At 37.2% G+C, this 22,397-nt stretch overlaps 1 protein-coding gene across 2 annotated transcripts in view; it reads right to left on the bottom strand.

Moving 5' to 3' along the window:
- Nucleotides 1-22,397, bottom strand: part of RNF128 (ring finger protein 128) — a gene marked incomplete at its 5' end in the record, with an annotated part of 95,641 nt that overhangs the window by 12,544 nt on the left and 60,700 nt on the right. For both annotated transcript variants that reach the window (XM_080831313.1, XM_080831312.1), the window contains 2 exons: nucleotides 2,210-2,281; nucleotides 17,153-17,400. In XM_080831313.1, coding sequence (XP_080687439.1) covers nucleotides 2,210-2,281; nucleotides 17,153-17,400 — 320 coding nt within the window. The remainder of the gene's footprint in view (nucleotides 1-2,209; nucleotides 2,282-17,152; nucleotides 17,401-22,397) is intronic.

Raw genomic sequence — 22,397 nt, 5'->3', positions numbered from 1 at the left:
TCGGATATTAAGTGTATCATGAGGGTCTCCACACACCCTTTTGTATTGCTAAATGAATATTCTATGATGTGGATGTGCTACAGTTCGTTCATCCACTCACCATTAGAAGAACATTTTGGGTTCTTTCCATTTTTGGTGATTATGAGTAAAGCTTCCATGAACAATTATGTACGGGTTTTTATGTGAACATGTCTTTTTTTCCTTCTAGGTTAAATACTAGTAGTTGAGATTTCTGGGTTCTTTGGAAAGTGTTATTTTTGGCTTCATAAAGAACAGCCAAATTGTTTTCGAAACTGGCTATATATTGCATTCTCACCAGCAAAATGCATAACAGTTCCAGTTGTTCCACATCTGGCCAGCTCTTGGGTATTGTCAGTTGTACTGGTTTAAGCCATTTTGATGAATGTGCTGTGGTATCTCACTGTGGTTTTAATTTGTACTTCCCTAATGACCAATGATATTGAGCATCTTTTTTATGTGCATATTTGCTATCCATCTATTTTCTTTGGTAAATGCCTGTTTTGCCCCCTTTTCCCTATGCTGTTTGTTTTCTTACTACTGAGTTTGAGAGTTCTTTATATACTCTAGATATAGTCCCTTGTCAGGTATGTGATTTGCAAATATTTTCTCCCAGTCTGTGGCTTGTCTTTTCATTCTCTTAACCATGTTAAAAAAATAAAAGTTCTTAATTTTGACAAAGTCAGATTTCTGTTGCTTTCTTCAATGGGCTTGTTTTTGCTGTCATATCTAAGTAATCTGTGCCTAACCCACGTCTTGAAGATATTTCTATACACAGCTTTCTTCTAAGAATTTCATAGTTCTAGGTTTTATATTTAGGTCTGTGACATATTCTGACTTAAATTTTACAGACAGTATGAAGTACGGATTGAGGTTCATGTTTTTGGCATAAGGATAGCCAATCATTGCATACGGAGAGCCAATAATTGACTATAATTTTTCCATTTAATTGTCTGTGTACCTTTGTTAAAAATCAATCGACCATATATGTGTGGGTCTATACCTAGACTCTCTTCTGTTCCATTGATCTAAAGGTCTATCCCTTCTCCAATACTACACTATATTGACTACTATATCTTTAAAATAATGCTGCAAATTAGGCAATATGAGTCATCCAAATTTGTTCTTCATTAAAAAAATTGTTTTGGTTACTCTAGTTCTTTTGTTTTTCCATATAAACTTAGCATCAACCTGTCAATAAATACAAAAGATCCCGCTAGGATTTTAATTGGAACTGCATTGAATCGATGGGTTAGTTGGGGGGGTCTGACATCTTGACAACAGTGAGTCTTCTGACCCATGAACGTGGCATATCTCTCCATTTATTTGGGTCTTCTTTGATTTCTTTCATTGGTGTTTTCCAGTTTTCAGCACACAGATCGTGTTCATAGTTTGCAAGATTTATACCTAAGTACAGAATGGTTCAGGTGCTATTATAAATGGTAAATTTTAATTCAATACATTCTATAGCTGTTTTCTGATACCTGTTTTACACACCAAAGTTAGTTCTTAACTGCTGTAAATCTAAAAATGGATGTTCAAATAAAGTGCAACTGTTAGCTGGCATTGTTTAGTTTCCTGTTTTTGCAGTAAAAAATGACCATAACTTTGTGGCTTAAAATAACACAAGTGTATTTTTTTTCTGTTGTTCTGGAAATCAGAAGTCTAAAAGTCAATGTGTTGGCAGTGCTATATTCCTTCTGGAAGCTTCATGGGAGAATCCATTTCCTTGTCTTTTCTAGCTTCTAAAGGCTGTCTGTATTCCTTGGCTCATGGCCCCTTTCTTGCATCACTATAACCTCTTACTTCCATTGCCAAATATTCTATTGCAATGGAGTCAATTCTCCCTTTTCCTCCTTCTTATAACAACAATCAAATGTGATTACGTTTAGGACCCGCCTGGATAATCCAGGATAATCTCCCCATCTCAAGATCCTTAACTTAATTTCATCTGCAGTCGGGTTTCTGCCATATAAGGTAATATTTACAGGTTCCAGGGATTAAAACCTAGATATCTACGGGGGCCAATGGCTGTTATTCCAGCTACCTACCTCCAGCATCAAAAAGATTTTAAAAAGTCAGTAAGATTTATAAATTCCATGAAAAGCATACTTTGAACGAACATTTAGTTTTAACAATAACCTGGTAGCATTGCTTGAAAACAAACAGCATTTAAAAGTCAAATATGTACCTTGTCTCCTTGTTTCAGTGTACGTAGTTGAAGCCTTCCAATAGCTTTTTTAGCATCTGCCTTTAATTGTCTCTGTAATAGAAACAGCATGTATTAGAAAAAAACTATTTTTAAAAGGAGTAGGATGAAAAAGGTAGAGAGGATTAATAAATATCTATCCAGTACAAGTAAATGTATAAGTGAATTTTTAAAGATATAATGTAATTAACCATAATAACTGTCCCATTTATGGGCTATCAGGTAGAATTTTCAAATTACTAAAACTTTTCGCTTATGTTTCCCTACATTCTTAAATAGCACCTTTGGGCTACAATGACAAATCTGCTATTCCAAATGGATTCAGATGCTATGAAATTTCAAAGCAATTTTCCTGTTTTCAGCCTTTGAATATCTTAAAATGCATCTTTTCCCATTTCTTTTTTGAATTTTTTTTCGGTGACTCATTGTTCAGTAGCATGTTTCATTTCTACATTTTTAGGTCTTTTTTCCACTTTTCTTTAATTGATTTCTAGTTTTCTGCCATCATGTTTGGAAAAGATACATGATGTGATTTCAATCTTTTTGAATTTGAGACTTATTTTGTGCCATAACATGTGACCTATCCTGGAGACTATTTCATGTGCACTTGAAAAGAATGTGTGTCCTGCTGTGTGAATGGAATGTTATATATATATTATCTCCCATCTGATCTGATATGTTGTTTAAGGCTGATGTTTTCTTACTGATTCTCAGTCCAGATGATCTATCCAAAGATGTAAATGGGGTGTTAAAGTTCCCTACCGTTATTGTATTGCTGCCAGTTTCTCCCTGTAGGCCTGTTAATATTTGCTTTATATATACTGGTGCTTCTGTGATAGGTGCATGTATATTTGTAAATGTTATATCTTCTAGCTGGATTGACTCCTTTATTATGTAATGCCCTTCTTTATTACAATCCTTATTACAAACCTTTGTTACGATCTTGTTTTCAAATCTGTTTGATCTGGTATGAGTATAGCTAGACCATCTTTCTTTTTTTTCCATTTGCATGGAATATCTTATCCCTTCACTGTATGTATCTTTACTTCTTACAATAAATGAATTCATTAAAGTTGTAGAATACCAAATCAATATAAGAAATCTGTTATATTTCCATATACTAATAATCAACTATCATAAAGAGAAATTAAGAAAGCAATCTCATTTATAATTGTATCAATAACAATAAAATAGTTAGGAATAAATTTAACTAAGGAGGTGAAAAACATGTACACTGAAAACTGTAAGACGGAAGAAGTTGAAGACAACACAAATAAAAGGAAAGCTATCCCATGCTCATGGATTGGAAGAATTAATATTGCTTAATTGACCATACTACCCAAAGCAATCTACAGATTCATTGCAATCCCTATAAAATTCCAATGGCATTTTTCATAGAAAGAGAATAATTCTAAAATTTGTATGAAACCACAAAAGATCCCAAACAGCCAGTGCAATCTTAAGAAGAAGAAACCTGGAGGTATCATGCTCCTAGATTTCAAACTATACTACAAAACCATATAGTAATCAAAACAGTATGGTATTGGCATAAAGACAGACACAGATCAACAGAATAGAATTTAGAGCCCAGAAATAAGTCTGCACATATACAGACAATTAATTTATGACAAAGGAGCCAAGAATATACAATGGAGAAAGGACATTCTCTTCAAAATGGTGCTGGGGGGAAACTCGACAGCCATATGCAAAAGAACAGAAACTAGACCACTATCTTATGCCATACACAAATTAAAATAAAGACTTGAATTTAAGACCTGAAATGATAAAAACGAGAAGAAAACATAGGCAGTAAGCTCCTTGATAGGGTTCTTAGTGACAGGTTTGTGGATCTGACTCCAATGGCAAGGAAAACAAAAGCAAAAATAAACCAATGGGACTACATCACACTAAATACCTTCTCCACAGCAAAGGAAACCACCATCAAAATGAAAAGGCAACCTATTCGATGGGAGAAGATATTTGCAAATCATATATCCGATAAGGGGTTAATAGACAAAATACAGGAAAAACTCTTACACTTCAACAATAAAAAAACAAACAACCTAATTTACTGAGGGCCCAGAAAGTGTGAAAAGACGTTTTTCCAAAGAAAACATACAGATGGCCAACAGGCACATGAAAGATATTCAACACCACTAGTAATTAGGAAAATACAAATCAAAACCACAATGAAATACCACCTCACACCTGTTAGAATGGCTATTATCAAAAAGATAAGAAATAACTAATGTTAGATAGGATGTCAGAATGTAAGCTGGCACAGCCACTAGGAAAACAGTATGAAGGTTCCTCAAAAAATTAAGAATAGGGGCATCTGGATGGCTCAGTCAGTTGAGCAAGCCCAACTCTTAGTTTCAGCTCAGGTTAGGATATCAGGGTTTTGAGATTGAGCCCTGCATCAGGCTCCACACTCAGCATGGAGTCAGTTTGAGATTCTCTCTCTCCCTCTCCTCATACCCCTCCCCCCACTCTCTCTCTAAAATAAAATAAAATCTTTTAAAAAATTAAGAAGAGATTGATCATATTATCTGGCTGTTCTACTTCTGGGTATTTATCAAAAGAATACAAAATCACTAATTCAAAAGGATACATACACCCCTATATTCACTGCCACATTATTTATAATAGCCAAAATATGGAAACAATCTAAATGTCTATCAGTAGACGAATGGATAGAGTATGTGGTACACACAGACAAACACACACAGAGCAATACTATCCAGCCATAAAGAATGAAAACTTGCCACTTGTGATAAGAAGGAGGGACCTTGCCAATATTATAAGTGAAGTCAGGCGGAGAAAAACAAATACCCTATGATTGTGCTCATATGTGGAATCGAAGAAAACACAAACAAAATAATATAAAAACAAACTCACAGATACAAAGAACAGACTGATGGTTACCAGAGGGGAAGGGGTTGGGCAAAATAGGTACAGTGGGTCAAAGGAATGGTGATTCATGATTACTACTGAAACTAGACTTTTGGTAGTAATCATTTTGTAGTGCATACAGTATCAAATTATGTTGTGCATCTAAAATGTAATCTTATACATCAGTTTTACCTCAATAATAATACAAGAAGTGAAGGTGGGGTTTAGGTGGAAATCTAAGAGGTAAGGGCAAATTGAGAAAGAATCAATGAAAGACTGTCCCTCTTTATGGGGTGAAGTGGCCCATGGAAAAAAAAAATCCCAGGTGGTATGAGATATTTAGAGTTGATTTAAAATTATTTGTAATGTTGCAAATAAATCCTTCCTTCCCTTTCAGTTAATATCTATCACACGCACAAATGCCTCAAGTGAATATAATATATGTGTAACTTGAAGCAAAGGCTAGTTTTCACACTTGGGTGGACCCTGTTCAAAGCATAGAGACACAGCATGTGCAGCATGGCAAGATGATTAGCAAATCTCCTATTTTGTAGTGTAAAATGAACTTAGTAGAAATCCAGCAAACTGTAGGCACTCAGAACCAGAGGTCACTGTGAATATGTACCTCCATCCCTAGCAGGAAACCTCCAAATGACATGAAGAATATGTGAAAATCAAAGATAATGTAAGGAATGTATCTAGCATCATGCCTGGCATATAGCAGACATTCAATAAAATGTTTATTAAATGAAAATATAGGGGCCCCTGGGTGCCTCAGTCAATTAAGCATCTGCCTTCAGCTCAGGTCATGACCCTGGGGTCCTGGGATCAAGCCCTGCATCGAGCTGCCTGCTCAGTGGGAAGCCTGCTTCTCCCTCTCCCACTCCCCCTGCTTGTGTTCCCTCTCTCACTGTGTCTCTCTCTGTCAAATAAATAAATAAAATCTTAAAAAAAGAAAATATAGGGCACCTGGGTGGCTCAGCTGGTTAAGCGACTGCCTTTGGCTCAGGTCATGATCCTGGAGTCCTGGGATTGAGTCCCGCATCAGGCTCCCAGCTCCATGGGGAGTCTGCTTCTCCCTCTGACCTTCTCCCATCTCGTTCTCTCTCTCACTCTCTCTCTAATAAATCTTTAATTTATTTTTTTAAAGATTTTATTTATTTATTTTATAGAGATCACAAGTAGGCAGAGCAGCAGGCAGAGAGAGAGGGAGAAGCAGACTCCTTGCTGAGCAGAGAGCCTGATGCGGGGCTCGATCCCAGGACCCTGGGATCATGACCTGAGCCAAAGGCAGAGGCTTTAACCCACTGAGCCACCCAGGCACTCCTCTAATAAATCTTTTATAAAATGAAAATATAAACTACTATTCACCAATAAGCATAACATGTTTTTGTAACCTGTTTATATACATCTGTAGCAAATATACTTTGGAAGGGAATAATCCATGGGTAAAGGTATATGAGGAAAATCCTTAATGCCCCAACCTGCCTCCTATATACCATTTTGTGAAAGGTATTTAGCTTAATGCCAAGGAGATTACCAAACTATTACTTTGCTGACTCAGGAATAGCAGAAACTTCTTAGATTCTTATTTGATGAGCAGAAATAGCTTAACAGAAAGTTAAATAGGAAGGCCTAGCTAGTTCTTTGAAGGAAAAGATGCTAATTGAGACCTTTCACTCCCACTTTGGGACTTAAATGTGAGTTAACGCAAAAGGACAATTCAGGGGCACCTGGGTGGCTCAGTCAGTTAAGCGTCTGCCTTCAGCTCAGGTCATGATCTCAGGGTCCTGGGATGGAGCCCAGCGTCATGTCGAGCTCTCCACTCTATGGGGAGTCTGCTTCTCCCTCTCTCTCCCTCCGTGCTCACTCTCTTTCTTTCTCTCAAATAAATAAAATCTTTAAAAAGGGCAATTCAACAATGGTACCTTATTTTATGCACACGAGTTTTCTGTTCTGTTATTTGCATCTAAGTAAATAATAGAGGGACAATGAAAGGAAGTACAGTTAAGATCTTTAGAGCTGGAAGAACTCTTGGAATTCACCTAGCCTGGGGCGCCTGGGTGGCTCAGTGGGTTAAACCTCTGCCTTCAGCTCAGGTCATGATCTCAGGGTCCTGGGATTGAGCCCTGCATTGGGCTCTCTGCTCGGCAGGGAGCCTGCTTTCCCCAACTCCTCCCGCCCCCGTCTGCCTCTCTGCCTACTTGTGATCTCTCTGTCAAATAAATAAATAAAAATATTAAAAAAAAAAAGAATTCACCTAGCCTGATACCTAATCTGGCAGATAAGAAAACTGATGCCGGGGCGCCTGGGTGGCTCAGTGGGTTAAGGGCTCTGCCTTCGGCTCAGGTCATCGTGATCCCTGGGATTGAGCCCTGCATTGGGCTCTCTGCTCGGCAGGGAGCCTGCTTTCCCCAACTCCCCCCGCCCCCGCCTGCCTCTCTGCCTGCTTGTGATCTCTGTCAAATAAATAAATAAAACCTTAAAAAAAAAGAAAGAAAAGAAAACTGATGCCTATAGTGGAAGACAGCCTTGCTCAAAACCTCACCTGGAGTTAAGTGTTCCTTTCCCTAATATCAAGGTAGCATCTTTTCTTTTTTGTTTTCTTTTTTTCTTTCACTGTGGCTTATGCCAGGAAGCTAGTACTACTTCTTTATATTTATGCAGTTATTTTATAATTTAAAATTGTTTTTGATGTCTTAATAGACATCAAATCTTAAAAAAAAATTGGACTCATTTAGTCCTAACAATCCCCTGAAGGAGATAATACTACCATTTTAGAGATGAGCAAATGGTAGTTTGGATAAGTTAAATAACTCATTTCAAAGGGCACACAGCCCCTAAATGACAGAGCTGTTACTGGGACTCTGCTCTTCATCCTTCAAGATTCCCTGACAAAACATCTGTAATTCGGCTACCTTTTGAAGTTTTTCCAACTCCTGGATTCTATAATCTGTGAAATTGTGGCCAATCCTTATAGTGAATAACCAGTATGCCTAAGGGTCCTGGCCCTGGCCTAGACTTCCAAACATCAGTACTTTCTTTTCACATAGAGATGAGCTATTTAGAAACCTAGATGTGAAAACTGCAAATGGTTAAAAAAGAAAAAAAGAGGCAAGAAGAAAAACTGGCAAAGAAGAAAAGAAAAAAATGTAGTTGACAGAAAGTCTTTGACAATCATTTTGCATTTTGTCTTTAGAGCACTTCTGATTTAAACAAACTGTGACACAGCTGGGGAACTGTACGCATAAGTAGTGATACATCTCTAGCATATTTACTTGAGTCTCCGTAGTCTGATTTCTCATTCCAAGATATTCAACACAACATAAGTGCCTGAGTCTCCAGTGCTAGTGCTTATTAATTTATTAGGAATGACTGTGAAATATATAACTTTGTTTAATTATATGCAAGACTAATGCAAATTTGAGGCCTGGGCTCAAAGGCAAGCTTGAAATGTAATGTCCAAGTCTACGCTTATGAGATTATGAGAACAGAACTCACATTAAGACCAATGCTTAAAAAAAAAACAAAACAATGCTTAAAAACAAAAAGCCAGGAGGATATAAAAACACAGGGCAAAATTCAAGATGCCGGATGATCCTAGGCAAGGGACTTGATTTTGAAGGATCTCTAAAAGTGTTTCATCATAGTATAAACCAGTGTTTAACAAAGCAGCTTTGCAATTTAAAAAAAAAGACCCCACAAAAGGAAATTCAGGTAATTCCAATAACTCCTACTGAACTTTTATAAAGAAAAGCAAAGCCATTTTCTTTAAATATGGATGTGAGACACACAATTTTGGAGAGAAGCACAAACTGTGTTTTTAGAGCTTAAACGAAGATCACTCACAAAGCTGCCATTAGTACTCAAAATAGTCAATGTCACACTGACAGCAAGAATTTCCAAGATGCATTCTTTCCTCTAAAAACTGAAATATGAGAACATTAAGATTAAGCAGTTTATATTAAATACATATGTTTGGATATATTACTTAAATCATACTTCTGGGTACTCAAATATGCCTCTACATTAAAAAAAAAAGTGTCCCAAAGCAAACCATAATTTTTTTTCTTTTTTTTATAAAGATTTTATTTATTTATTTGACAGAGAGATCACAAGTAGGCAGGGAGCAGGCAGAGAGAGAGGGGGAAGCAGGCTCCCCACTGAGCAGAGAGCCTGATGCGGGGCTGGATCCAAGGACCCTGAGATCATGACCTGAGCCAAAGGCAGAGGCTTAACCCACTGAGCCACCCAGGTGCCCCACAAACTGTAATTTCTATTTTAGTCTTTAAAAACGGAACTTCAAGCATATATCTAGTTTGTCACACAAATTACATTGGACAATTTTTCGATGCCTTGCCACCATTTCAGAATTCCCTCCTACCTTAAAATTCCAATAGCACATTGTTTCTACCTCTTTTTAAAAAAACGTATTTAGTATTTGAGAGAGAGAAAAAGTGTGTGTGTGCGCACACAAGTGGGAGGAGGAGCAGGGGTGGGGTGGGGGTGGTGGATAAACAGACTCCCTGCTAAGCAGGGAGCCAGTGAAGCTGGATTCCAGGACCCCGGGATCATAACTAGAGCCAAAAGCAGCTGCTTAACCAACGGAGCCACCCAGGCGTCCCTCTACTTCTTATCATATTCTATAATTGTACCATTCACATGTCTTTCTCTCCTACTAGATTGCGAGTAGCTGGAGGACTGCCATAACCATTTTTTAAAAATTTCCTATAGAGCCTAGTAGTTGCTCGAAGAATAGCTTCTGAATTTAGAAATCAAAACAGATTTTCATGATTTTCTCATCCAAGTCACAGTTGTATTCATTAAAAGCCTCTACCCCACAAAATCTGGAGAAACAAAGGTTTAGGGAATAGATATTGGCCTCCACCATGGTCAGGATCAACCCTAAGCTTTTTTACATGTGTCATCTTGCTTAATCATTAACAACCTTATGGAATAGGTATTTTAATATCCAAGTTTTATAGACAAGAAAAGGTTCAGAAGCTTGACTAAAGTCCAGGCAGCTGGTTAGTTGCAGAACTGTGATTCAATTCAAGCCCAGGTTCTATCTGGCTTTAAAGTCCATGATCTCTCCACTACAGTACACTGCCTTCATTGTGTAATAGCAAAGAAGCCTTTAAAAGGCTTCACATTCCTTGTGAAGAAGATAAATGAAAGAAATAAGGAAAAAAAAGCCAAAAACCTCAAAGTCAGCTACTATTCAATCTTCAGATCCTTCTTAAATTTGCTACTTACTGTGATTTGGGGAACTCTTTCAAGCAAGTATTTTATATCAACAGACTCTCCCTGCCTCCTCTCCAATCCAAAGAGATACCTGGTGTAAGAATATTTGGCAAGAGACTTGAAGACTAATTCAAAAAACTTGGTGGCCAGACAGTTTTCTTAACAGAAGCTTAATGTCATTACTCTATTGAAAAGCTGTGATCATTCTAGTCACTGAAGAATCTTGGCTACATAGTTTTCTTAGTTCTGAGACTTTATTTGGGCTGAAAATGAAAAGTCAAGCCTCTTCTCATCCTATATTACAATGTTCAATTTTTAAATTATAAACTCAGAGATATTCTACTTAGTCTATTTGTGTATTTACATCTAATTAAGTAAAATAAATGTTCCAGGCTGGTGATTTGTCAACCTGGTTTTGGGTCCCAAGGCATTCAGCTTTTAGCGTAACTGAAACCCACATGAATAACACTAGGCATGTAATTAAACCTAATTACTTGATGGGGGGCAGGGTATGCAAAAGCAAGAAATGAGGGTGAATATAAGCAAACCAGATTTTCTTGCTTGAAGTCATCACTTCTTTTAAAATAAAATTTTTTCATAAAAGTTTGACTCAGAGTTTATAGAACAGAATCAAGATTTATGGTAACAGGATTCTTTTCCTCAGATCTATTCCTGTGAACAATATCAATGTCTGAGTCATATATCTGTGTCTCAGATATATGAGAACTGAAAGAAATCTTTCTTTTTTCAGCAAAAAACCTATGCATAATATTTTAATGAAGCATTCCTAAAGGAAAGAAGAGGTACAGACTATAACACAGTTTCCCATAAGTCTATGGAACTATGGAGATGGGGATAGAAAGGAGTACAGACTACCTGCCTGAAGGTGATCACTGTGAACAGTATGAGGAAATGCATTATAAGGAAGAGCAGTGAGGGAAGGGGGAATTTGACCCAGTAGATAAGTTATGACTCAGATTATTGCATTTTTCAAAAAAGACAATCAAAACCTTCAGAATTAGTGATATAAATATAAGATTAGAGTAAGTGAATATAAAAAAAAAATCCTGAAACCCATTATAAGAGCTTCCTTTTGTTCAGTGAGAGTCAGAGAAAGATTATACAACTAGGTCCTACTAAGAGAGTGATTTATTTAATCTACTCTTCTTATCTAAGAGCCAAAATAATAGTTTGGTAAAAGGCTCCAATAAGTCTCAAATTTGGACAGAAACAGACGCATACATATGAATATCCCCACCACAAATGTATATATTGGTAGTGGTACAGTATGCAGACACCTGGTAAGTCTTCCAGTTAATTTCAAGTACTAGTGAAGAAAACCTAATGTAACCAGAACTATTTCAGATATTTTTAGTCATGCTTTAAAGTTCAAGGACAAATTTTAAGATATTAATGTAGCTTAGTTCTTCCTCATGTGAGGCCACAAAGGAGTGCTATCTCTTTGGCAGCAAACTACAAAGACATGTGTGGCATATCTTTACCCAGGAAACCAATTTGAGTCTCAGGATCTGAGGCTCAGATGGGGGCTGGTCACTAGGTAATCCTGCTAGCAACTGGCCATACTGCCTGAAACTCAGAACCCCAACAATGAAAATAGGTGTATCATCAATCTTGACTGTAGTGCCAAGCAAGCATGACAAGCTGGTACAACATGGTCCATTGCTCCAGGTGTGTATAACAAAATCATCAATAACTAACATAAAAAACACTTTGAGGCCACATTCCCAAAGGCCAGTTACAGTTCCCCTGGAGACTAGCAAGGAGTAAACAACGAGATCTACTGTGCTATCTTTCCTCACAATCCATCCCCTATATCTCTTTTTCTTTTAAAGTAGTCTTTTTTTTTTTTTTTACGTAGGTTCCATGCCCAGCATGGAGCCCAACAGGAGGTTGAACTCATGACCCCTGAGATCAAGACCAGAGCTGAGATCAAGAGTCGGACCCTTAACCCACTGAGCCACCCGGGTGTCCCCCACCCCCATATCTTGATCAAGGTCTTTTTAACAACAAAAGTCATAGGTATTTGGACTTCTGCAGTTAGTACAGCATTTATACGTGAGGTGCAGTTAAGAACAACAACATAAGGATACCTAATACTTGCAGAAGCCAATGAAGGGAATAAATAGGCTTCTTTCAATCTGTAAGACCATTTCAAACATCTTTATATTATTGTACCAGTTTAATCATCTGTTTACTTCCTTGTTCTATGACTACTTGAACTTTGTGATAAAACTGTATAGAGCCATTTAATATGGTAATGGAACTAAATCTAATTCTTCCTCAGGCCAATCACTCTCCATTGGTATCATATTCTTTGGAGGTTTCAGTTCGGTTTCCCAATACATTTGACTATCACATGATTTATTTATATAAGGTAGTTGAATTTTGCCAACAATACTAGTATTACACCATATATGCAATATGGTTAGGATACAGTTTGGTTTGATTACAAAATAAATCAGGAAGTATCACAGAAGTGTTTATTAAACCTTCCTAGAAGAATTGTTCTTTGCCCATACACTAGAAATTATTATGGGCAAATGTTATCACCAGTGAGGATGATTCTGTCATTTCTAGGTTCCATATTAGCTGGGGACAAAACCAATCACTTGGCTTGATTCACACTGCTATATAGTTATAGGTTCCTATTGCTACTGTGCAGGAAGGCCATCTCCCTCCTATGAGGAATACATGGGTATCATTCAATATTATTCTTACTAGCTCATCTTATTTTGGTCTATCCCTTTGGTCAAGATAAGTTAGAGGATCAGCAATGTAAGTTATAATTTCACTCAAAAAAATGTCCACAAGGTTAGGGATCTGCATGTGTCTCAAAGATGCTCTTCCTGAGCTTCCATAGCTAAAAATGGGAGGCCATTAGTCCATGGGGACTTGGGCCTCCATTTGTAGTAGAATAGTTAACAGACCTGTTGTGTCAGAAACATGCTCTTTCCCAGTGTTGAGTGCTAGCACTCTCTAGCATTATGTATTGGGTCTGTGTGACCATATTATCAAGTCATTACCCTCTTTCCAAGTGGATTCCCATTTTTTCCCTCCTGGCAGATGATTCCTTCCAATGTCTATTTCAAAGAATAAATTCTCTTCTTCTGAAAGTCACTCTTCATTGAGAGTTAATTCAGCTTCTTCTATTACATCTAGGCCAGGTTCTACTTCACCTAGAGCCCTCTTTTATTTCACTAGCCAAGTTTAATCAAACATATGCCTTGTTCCACTGAGTATTAACTGCTTAAGTACAATTAGGATACATGTACCATACACCAAAATTCTGGGTGTTGCATGTCAGAGTCAAGTTATAGTGGCCACTCCCAAATTCATTAGTTTGAGCACACCATAAGGTTTTCCATAATCTTCCTGGTCTTAGGTTATCGGTGTTCCCAGTGTGGACACAAATCCACCATGTAATGCCTAACATGCTACCTTCATTCACAACCCATTGATACTTTTCATTTGTTTAAAAGATTTCTATGCACAGACACAGGGATGACATGTATTCTCACACATCGTATTATGACATATCAGGCATGCGGCCACTATGTGCTACCCCTTATATTTGGGCATCTTGGTCATCAAATTTATAATTATACATTTAGCAGTTTGCTTGACATTATATACTATGCATTATAATAGTTCAGAGAAAAGACAATCCTGAATATTCTAATGAATTCCTCATATTCTAATGAAGGCAAGTTTCCATAACTCAGTTTCATTACCATTTCTACCTGCAAAATGGTAGCAATGCAGTTAAGTATTTAGTTATAACCATCACGTGTATCAAGCTATACCTTTTAAAAATAAATAGGGAGTCAGGAAAACTGAACATGTAAATGACGTCGTGACACTTTCAAATATTAATAAGCAAAAGGGATTAACAGTCATATATCTAATCCTTTAGTCACCAAAGGATACACAGATATAGCCCACTATGCAGTGAAAGAGGCGCTTTCCAAAGCCTTCTCTAAAAGGTGAGAAGTTTTAATGCTGTTTTTTTTTTAAAGGTTTATTTATTTGAGAGAGAGAGCGCGCGTGAGCATGTGAGCGCGCACATGAGCAGAGGTCGAGAGGGGGAGAGGTAGGAGGAGAGGGAGAGAATCTCAAGCAAACTCTGTGCTGAGCATGGAAGCTGGCACTTCAAGCTTGATCCCATGACCCTGAAATGATGACCTGGGTCAAAATCAAGAGTCACTGACTGAGTCACCCAGGTACACTGTAATGCTATTCTTGACCATTTTTACACAACTTTTCATAAAATATAAACTATGAAAATTACTTAAAGGAGTGATGAGAACAGAGTTAAATATTCAGTGAAAGTTATGTGACAGCAATCAGTTCTTTATAAACCATTACTTTCTGATGGGGTTTAATGCCATGCGAACAGATTTATTATAGCACTTAGAATACAGAAATACACATCCCATCATGAACATATGTAAAACCAAACACTCTCGCCATTGTATCCATAACCTTTAATAGTCATACTGGATACCAACTTCTCTCTAACCTCAGAGATAAAAACAGTACAATATATAAATGCCAAATATTAACATACTGTGAAACTACTGAATGGCTTGGCTTAAGAAACTTAAGCATCCTTTTGACCACAGCTAGTAACAGACTGAACCTGCCACCAATGTGATAAGCTGCTTCTCTGAGGAGAGGAACAGAAGTCAATTAACTGTAAACATTGAGATAATCATCACTCATTACCATATACTGGTGTCTAATCTTTATGAAGGTTTTATAATAAGATTTCAATTTCTAGTCTTTTCCTAAATTCAATTAACTTCAATATAGAAATCTTCACTGCTCCCCTACTCCCCAATAAATTGGGTTCATCTTTCCTTCTTAGAAAGAGAATACATAAGTGGCCAGAATTTCATTGCCTTGGGAGGAACTTCTCAGTACATATAAAAATGTATTCCTGCCCTCGCCATATGATCAGCTGAATGCATTAAATCCTTACTGAGCATTCTGGAGAAAAAGCACCACGCTCTGTTGTGTTGAGAATACTTAAGAGGGGGAGGAGCTAGGAAATGATGGTGGCTTGGACCAGGGTGCAGGCAGTGGAAGTGGTGACAAGTAACTGGATTCTGGATATTTAATGAAGGCAGAACTAACAAGATTTGCTGATGGAGGTTACATGGGAAGTGAGAGGTAAAACAGAAATAAAGGATAATTCCAAGATTTCTGGCCTGGGGTCAAGAGACGTTCTTTTGAAAAGGGAAGCAATAATAGCATGTTTGTACATCCACAGTGACAGAAGACAGGGCAGAGGACATAGATACAGATACAGATGCACATGGATGAGTAGCTATGGTGGAAGCAAGGAGAAGTACTCTCCAGATCACTTCAATTTCCTCAGTGGACTGAGATCCAAACTACAAGCAGAGAGTAAAGTTGGGGGAGGTGCTGGAGGTTTAAGGAGAAAAGAACATGTATGATTAGTTACTTGCAAAAGTGGGGGCGGGGTAGCTAAGAATATGTAGTATGATAGTTGGCAGCAGTAAGGGCTCACTCAGAGTTTGTGGTCATAAATTTAAAGTGAGATCAGTCTGTGCTGAGGTCAGTGTTTTTCTGCTACTTGAAAGTGCAGGCACAGAGCAGGGAGGAAGCAGGATTAAACCAAGGTTGGATCTTGACAGCAAGTGTAACAAACAAAGAGAAGGGCCAAAGGAACTGAAGATGTATCCATGGGACATGGGAAATGAGGGTATCAAGGGAATGGGAGACAGTTTAAAAGTGCTAGGATCAATGGCACACAACCACAAGTAATTCCCTGGTTCAATGATGCTTCTGTGTTTTTGCTCTATTAATTCTGTACTTCGTGCCTATTTATACATCAGTTGTTAAAACATGGTATGATAGAAATTATGAATATGTGACTGGAGCCTGGCACTATATCATGCACCATCAGATCTTTAAAGTCACCTCCTCATGACATTCAGCCTAGTCTCTTCCCAGCCCTGATCCCACATGCAAATACATGCATGTACAGACACACACATACATGTAAAATAACAGTGGTGGTAACTGAAGTATTTTGTTATATGGGGTTTGGGTGAAGGTTTTCTCCCTTTTATTTTCTGATTTCTAAATTTTCTTTTTCTTAAAGATTTTTTATTTATTTATTTGACAGACAGAGATCACAAGTAGGCAGAGAGGTAGGCAAAGAGAGAGAGGGAGAAGCAGGCTCCCCGCTGAGCAGAGAGCCCGATGCGGGGCTCGATCCCAGGACCCTGGGATCATGACCTGAGCCGAAGGCAGAGGCTTAACCCACTGAGCCACCCAGGTGCCCCATGATTTCTAAATTTTCTATATTGAGCATGAAATGCTTTGGTAATTTAGAAAAAAATTTAAAAGAACATATGTATTTACACCCATATATAATTAAATGCTGGCTGTGCTCTGTAATGAGGTGTCAGAAGATTTAATTAAGCAGGATTAAGGCCATGGACAAATTACAGAATATAAAAGTTTTGAGAGGATAGAAGCTGGTATGCTTTAAAAACTATCACTTTTCATAAAACATTCATGGATCACTGTCTAGCAAGTGAAATACATTAAAATGCATGACTGAAATTACAATTAAAAGAGTATTTTTAGGGTTCCTGGCTGGCTCAGTCAGTGAAACATGTGAGTCTTGATCCTGGGGTTGTGAGTTTGAGCCCCATGTTGGGTGCAGAGATTACTTAAAAATAAAATCTTTTTTAAAAAAGTATTTTTAGATTGGAAGAAAGAACCACTACAAACCTGTTTCCTGCTTTGAGCTCTTGCATTCCGTAATCTTCGAGCAGAATAAAAGATAAAATAGCCCACAGTTGCTGCCGTAATAATAAAAAAGGACACAGAAACGAAGAAAATTGAATAGTGATTCACCCAAGGGCCATGTTTTTTCCCTACTTCGATGACCATTGTTACTTGTATGCCTCTTTGAATAGATTGTAGAATTTTTGTGCCTTTCAGATTGCCAATCATGATTGCAACAATGTCTCCTGCACCTGTAAAAGAAAAGAAATTCAGTTTTAGGTTTGGTAAGCATTCTGAGTATAAAAATCCAATTGCTAAAGTGATTTTACAGTATTCCTAGTGAGACATGGAAGGATACTCATTCACTCAATTAACGTTTATTAGGCACTTACTATGCATATGTTATAGGGGATATAAACATGCTGAGCCTTGGTTACTGATTCTAAGGAACTCAGAGTTTAGTAAGGAAGCTACGACATGTAACAAATACCTCCCCTCTCTTCAGGTTAACTACCTATAATTCAACAGTATTGAGTTTAGGGTCAAATTCACCTCTTACACGAGGGCTTTCTTAAAGATAAGTAGTCCCCCAGATGGTAGAGAAGAGGGTTTACAACCAAGGGAATCTGAGATTTGGGAAAGACAGAAACACTTAACTATATATTTTCCCATTTTATAAGGTGATAGACTGGCTCATGAGCTCACTACTAAAATGTACAAGAAAAAAAAATAAAATGTACAAGAATTTACATATCAGGAATTAGTAATCTGAGATAAATGTTTATGAGCCCAAACATACTACAAACACACACACACGTGTGCGTGCACATGCATGTGCCATTTTTCCATATCCTCTAAAGCAATATAAAATTTGTCCAAGGTATTCTAAGGTTTTGTACAGACCTAATCAGGTTAGCAATGAATAGAACATGTAAAATTAATAGTAATGTATGGTTCAACACCAACGAAAGTCAAGCCTGAAATTAGACTAATAGTCTAATAATCTAAATCTTAGTCTAGAGGCTTAATCTCTTTAACACCTTCCTCTCTACCCCCAACTATGTAAATCCTGTGAAAAAAGTAAAGGACAAACATTATCTTTCCTGGTGTTGTGAGAATGTCAGATTACTCATGCCATTCCAATGCTTATCAAGGTTTATATTCCTTCTAGTATATACGACCTGAGACCAATAATCTTCAGCAAAAGAATAGAGCTCTTTGAATGTTAAGAGATTACCAACCAGGGAAACCTCCCACTGATACTAGGTTAAGGTACTAATCTTGGTTAATGATCAAACTCCAGAATGGAATAAACACAACCCCATACCCACCCACACATGTGCAAGCTCCTGGGCACAGGACTCTAAAAGGCTTTATCTCTTTAACTAGACTTAACTACGTCATTTTTTCAATTTGTAAGGTAATAGACTTTAGAATTTAAACACAAAAGTGTACTACTAAAACAATATTCATACTTTCAATGGTCAAATTAAGAGTAGAAACCTAAGATGGCAAGGTACATAGCAGAATTACTACCCGAGTAATCCCTTAAGTTTATGGTTCCTGGTGGCCAAAGTCTTCAAAAGATCAAGATGATCTTACTTGAAGTTACTAATTAAAAGAACAGATTCATAGGGTATTATTACAGATCCTTAAAGTTCTAAAGACACTTTTAAAAATATATGATAGCCATTCAGTTAAAACCTTTTACAACTTCACTAATTTGCTGATACTCAATTTGGTAGACACTGATGACTTACTCTCTTCTCATTTTTTGAAGAAAATCTTGAAAGCAATTGGAAGTGGAGGAGTCTGGAATGCCTTTTGATGTATTTTTTTCCTCTATTAATATATGACTCAAATATCCCTTACAGATCTAGAGAATTGGCTGTTTTGCAAGAGAGCAGCTCATTTTTCTATTTATTTGGGAGCTTTACATTTCTAGCTTTGGCACTAAAAGCACAGATATTATTTCAATTCTCTTTTGTCATTATTTGTCTTTTCTCTACAAGCCACCTGTCAAGAAAATTTTTGGTTATGAAGATTATTTAACCCAGCATTTATTTCTGATAGTGTAACCTGTATAATCCTTGAAAGTAGAGATAATTCAGGAAAATTTCTGGTTATAAAGATTTATTATTCAACCCAGAATGCATTTCTAATAGTGTAACCTGTATAATCTTTGAAAGTAGAGATAATACTAAAACTCAAGCTTTAGAATATCATTTTAAAGATTTCTTTTTAAATCACAGATGTGTCCTAAACTTTTTGACTAATAGAAATAAGTTTTCATTCTTTTGGAAATATAAGGTGGGTGGCAGGGGTGGATGCTAAGGAACATACAGACCATTGTGGTCAGATGGAGATTAAAAAACAAGGACAGTCAAGAAATGTACTTTGTCCACACATAGGGAACAACGCTGTGCTTCAATTGCCCCAAATTCACATTCATATATGCTATATATAGTCCAACTATCTATTGAATCAGTTTTCTAATCATAAACAAGACCTATTTCGAAACATTCTTATACATCTCCTCCTCCCTACACCTTTGCAACTATTTAAAAATTGCTTCCTCCTTCCCTTCCCAATCACAACCCTCTGTTAATGGCATCAGAGCCCTCTGGTCATCTGGTATGAATTCTCAGAATCCTGTCTGAATACTCACTGCTAACCTAAGCAATCATGTAGATGTGATTTCCTTGGTGTTGTATTATCAGATCCTTCCTTCCATTCCTGCTGCCTATTTAATATACGCCCTCATAATTTCCTTGCCTGAACTCCTTCAGTAATCTCCTAACTTGTCACTCTATATCCAACATTTCCCTGTCCTTTAAAGTTTCATCAGAGTTTACCTTCCTGGTTGACTTTTGCCATCACTTGGTTGCATCATGCCTCTTTTCTGGCTCTAAAGTCTCTCCTAACCCTTTGGCCTAGCATTGAAAGCCTTTTATGAGGGTCCCATACTGATCCCAACTGATCTTTTCAGTTTGATATATCTCCACTACAGCCCCATCTCATGAACACTCACATCCAGGCACATGGTATCGGCTACTGTCATTCACTTTTTATAATTCTTTTTGTTCATTCTGTTCCCTAAGACTAAAATTTCCTACATCTGCTGACACTCCCCCCTCCTTCTCTGCCTGTGCATTACTCAAATCCCAGCTCAAATGCTGCCTCCTATAATCTTTTCCCAAGTTCCAAGAGAGAACATAAATGTTCCCTCTTTGTTCCCTTGTCACTTGGTTTTTAACCTTTATCTAGTACTTCATTTTGCTTTGCGTTTCAATTGGCATGTTGTAGTCCCTCTCTAAATTAATAGCATTTTAAGGACAGAGACTGTCTTTTAATGAACTACAGTAATGCTTTCCTTTAACTGGTATTGTCAGGGAATTGGGTATCCTCTAAAAGTAAAATTTCCAAGTAACAAAAAAGTAATATAAAGTAATATATACTTTAATAAAAAGTAATATATACTGTCCTATTTTCCTAACTAGGATATACTGATTATGATTTATTATTGAGAGTGGATCATCTTTGTGAGCCATTATTTTATATGGTACTGGTAAGCTTATTTGTCCCCAAACTTACAATTTTTCACCAAAGTCATAGATTTTTGGAGCTAGAATGGACCTTAGACGTCATCCAGTCTGACTCATTTTTGAGTTCTCATGTGGGTAATTTCTTTTTGGGGGGAGTAGGTTCTCACTAACAGTGTCTCTCCCTCTTTCTAATTTTATATTTCCAATCTGCTTTCAACTCTGAAAAGTCAATGAAGCTTTGGTCTAAGGGAAAAGTAAAACAGGCTTCCAAAGAGAGCTGGAGGGCTTCAGTTGCAAGTACCCTCTGATATTTATATTGGTTGCTCAGTGACATTTTTTTTGCTTCCTGAATCCTGGCTATGCTCTGGATAATTGAGGTTGCCAGATAAGATTTATCTATAAACTAGACCCTGTCTTAAGTGCTTTACATGCATTAACATATTTAATCCTCATATCTACCCAAAAGGTAAGCATAGCTATTACCTCATTAAAGATAAGATCGACTAACTTGCCTAGGATAACACAAGCTAATAAGTACAGAATTGGTATCTGAACCCAGGCAGTTTGGCTCCAGTGTCTCTTCACCACCTTTCTACGTCACAGTGAAACCTAAAGCTATTATTCTACTGTAAAAATGAAAATCAGATACATTCAGGATGGGGGCGTTGTGGCAAATACTTAACAAGGAGGAAGCCTTGATTTGTAGTGCGTGCTAATTTCCATGGTGTAAATTATTCTTCCTTGGCCATATGAGTGCATAGTTGGGAAAATATGGGTAAAATTACTTTTTTTTTAGGATTCACTTATTTTATTTGAGAGAGAGAAAGCTTACATGAGCCAGGTGGGTCAGAGGGAGAGGGAGAGGGGAAACAGACTCCCTGCTGAGCACAGAGCCTGAAAGGGCCTCAGATCTCAGGACCCTGATATCATAACCTGAGGAGAAAACCAAGAGTCAGATGCTAAACCAACTGAGCCACCCAGGCGTCCCTGGTTACTATTTTCTTGATAGTATTCACTTAATTCAGTCAGGAATCCTTGAACTTGCTACTTAAAAATCATTAACAACACCATTTAGCTCAAGGTTTGTTTGTTTGTTTGTTTTTACATTTTCACTCTGCTACCTAAAATATTTTGGGAGAAGGGACAGATTAAGAATAGGTAACAATTAAGCCGAAGAAATACTCCAATCTCAAATGTTCGACAGTGAATAATGGTTTCTGCCTATGACTATCTTGGGAACAAAGGTAATAAAATAAACTGTAGCAACTCTTATACTCTTACAGAATATCATTCAATTAAAATGTTAATATAAAGTGTGCCGATCCTTGGCACTACTGGTCAAAGACACTTTCCAGTTATTATTCATAATATATAGAAATTTGATCTAAGCTTCTGCTGGTGGCCAAGGCCTTTCATTTCTTTCAAAAAAAGTTGATGATATTATGGTTTTGGCCTACTCTTACTTATTTGTGAACACAGAAAAATTCAATGAACAAATATTTCTCAAGTATAAACTATGTAGTAAGTTCTGTGCTTCTGGACCTTCCCCTCACATTTAAATATTAATGTGTCAAAATGTAAAAAAATTCTAAAATTTTACAATATATGAAATATTCTAAGTATAATGATGGCACACTTATAGCACTGTGGCCTTCAAACACAAATTACAAGGGGTGTGGTATGCTGTTCTAGTATCTCTTTCA

The sequence above is a fragment of the Martes martes genome (assembly GCF_963455335.1).
Source record: "Martes martes genome assembly, chromosome: X".
In the NCBI taxonomy this organism is placed as follows: domain Eukaryota; kingdom Metazoa; phylum Chordata; class Mammalia; order Carnivora; family Mustelidae; genus Martes; species Martes martes.
This window is presented reverse-complemented; position numbering and strand designations above follow the sequence as displayed.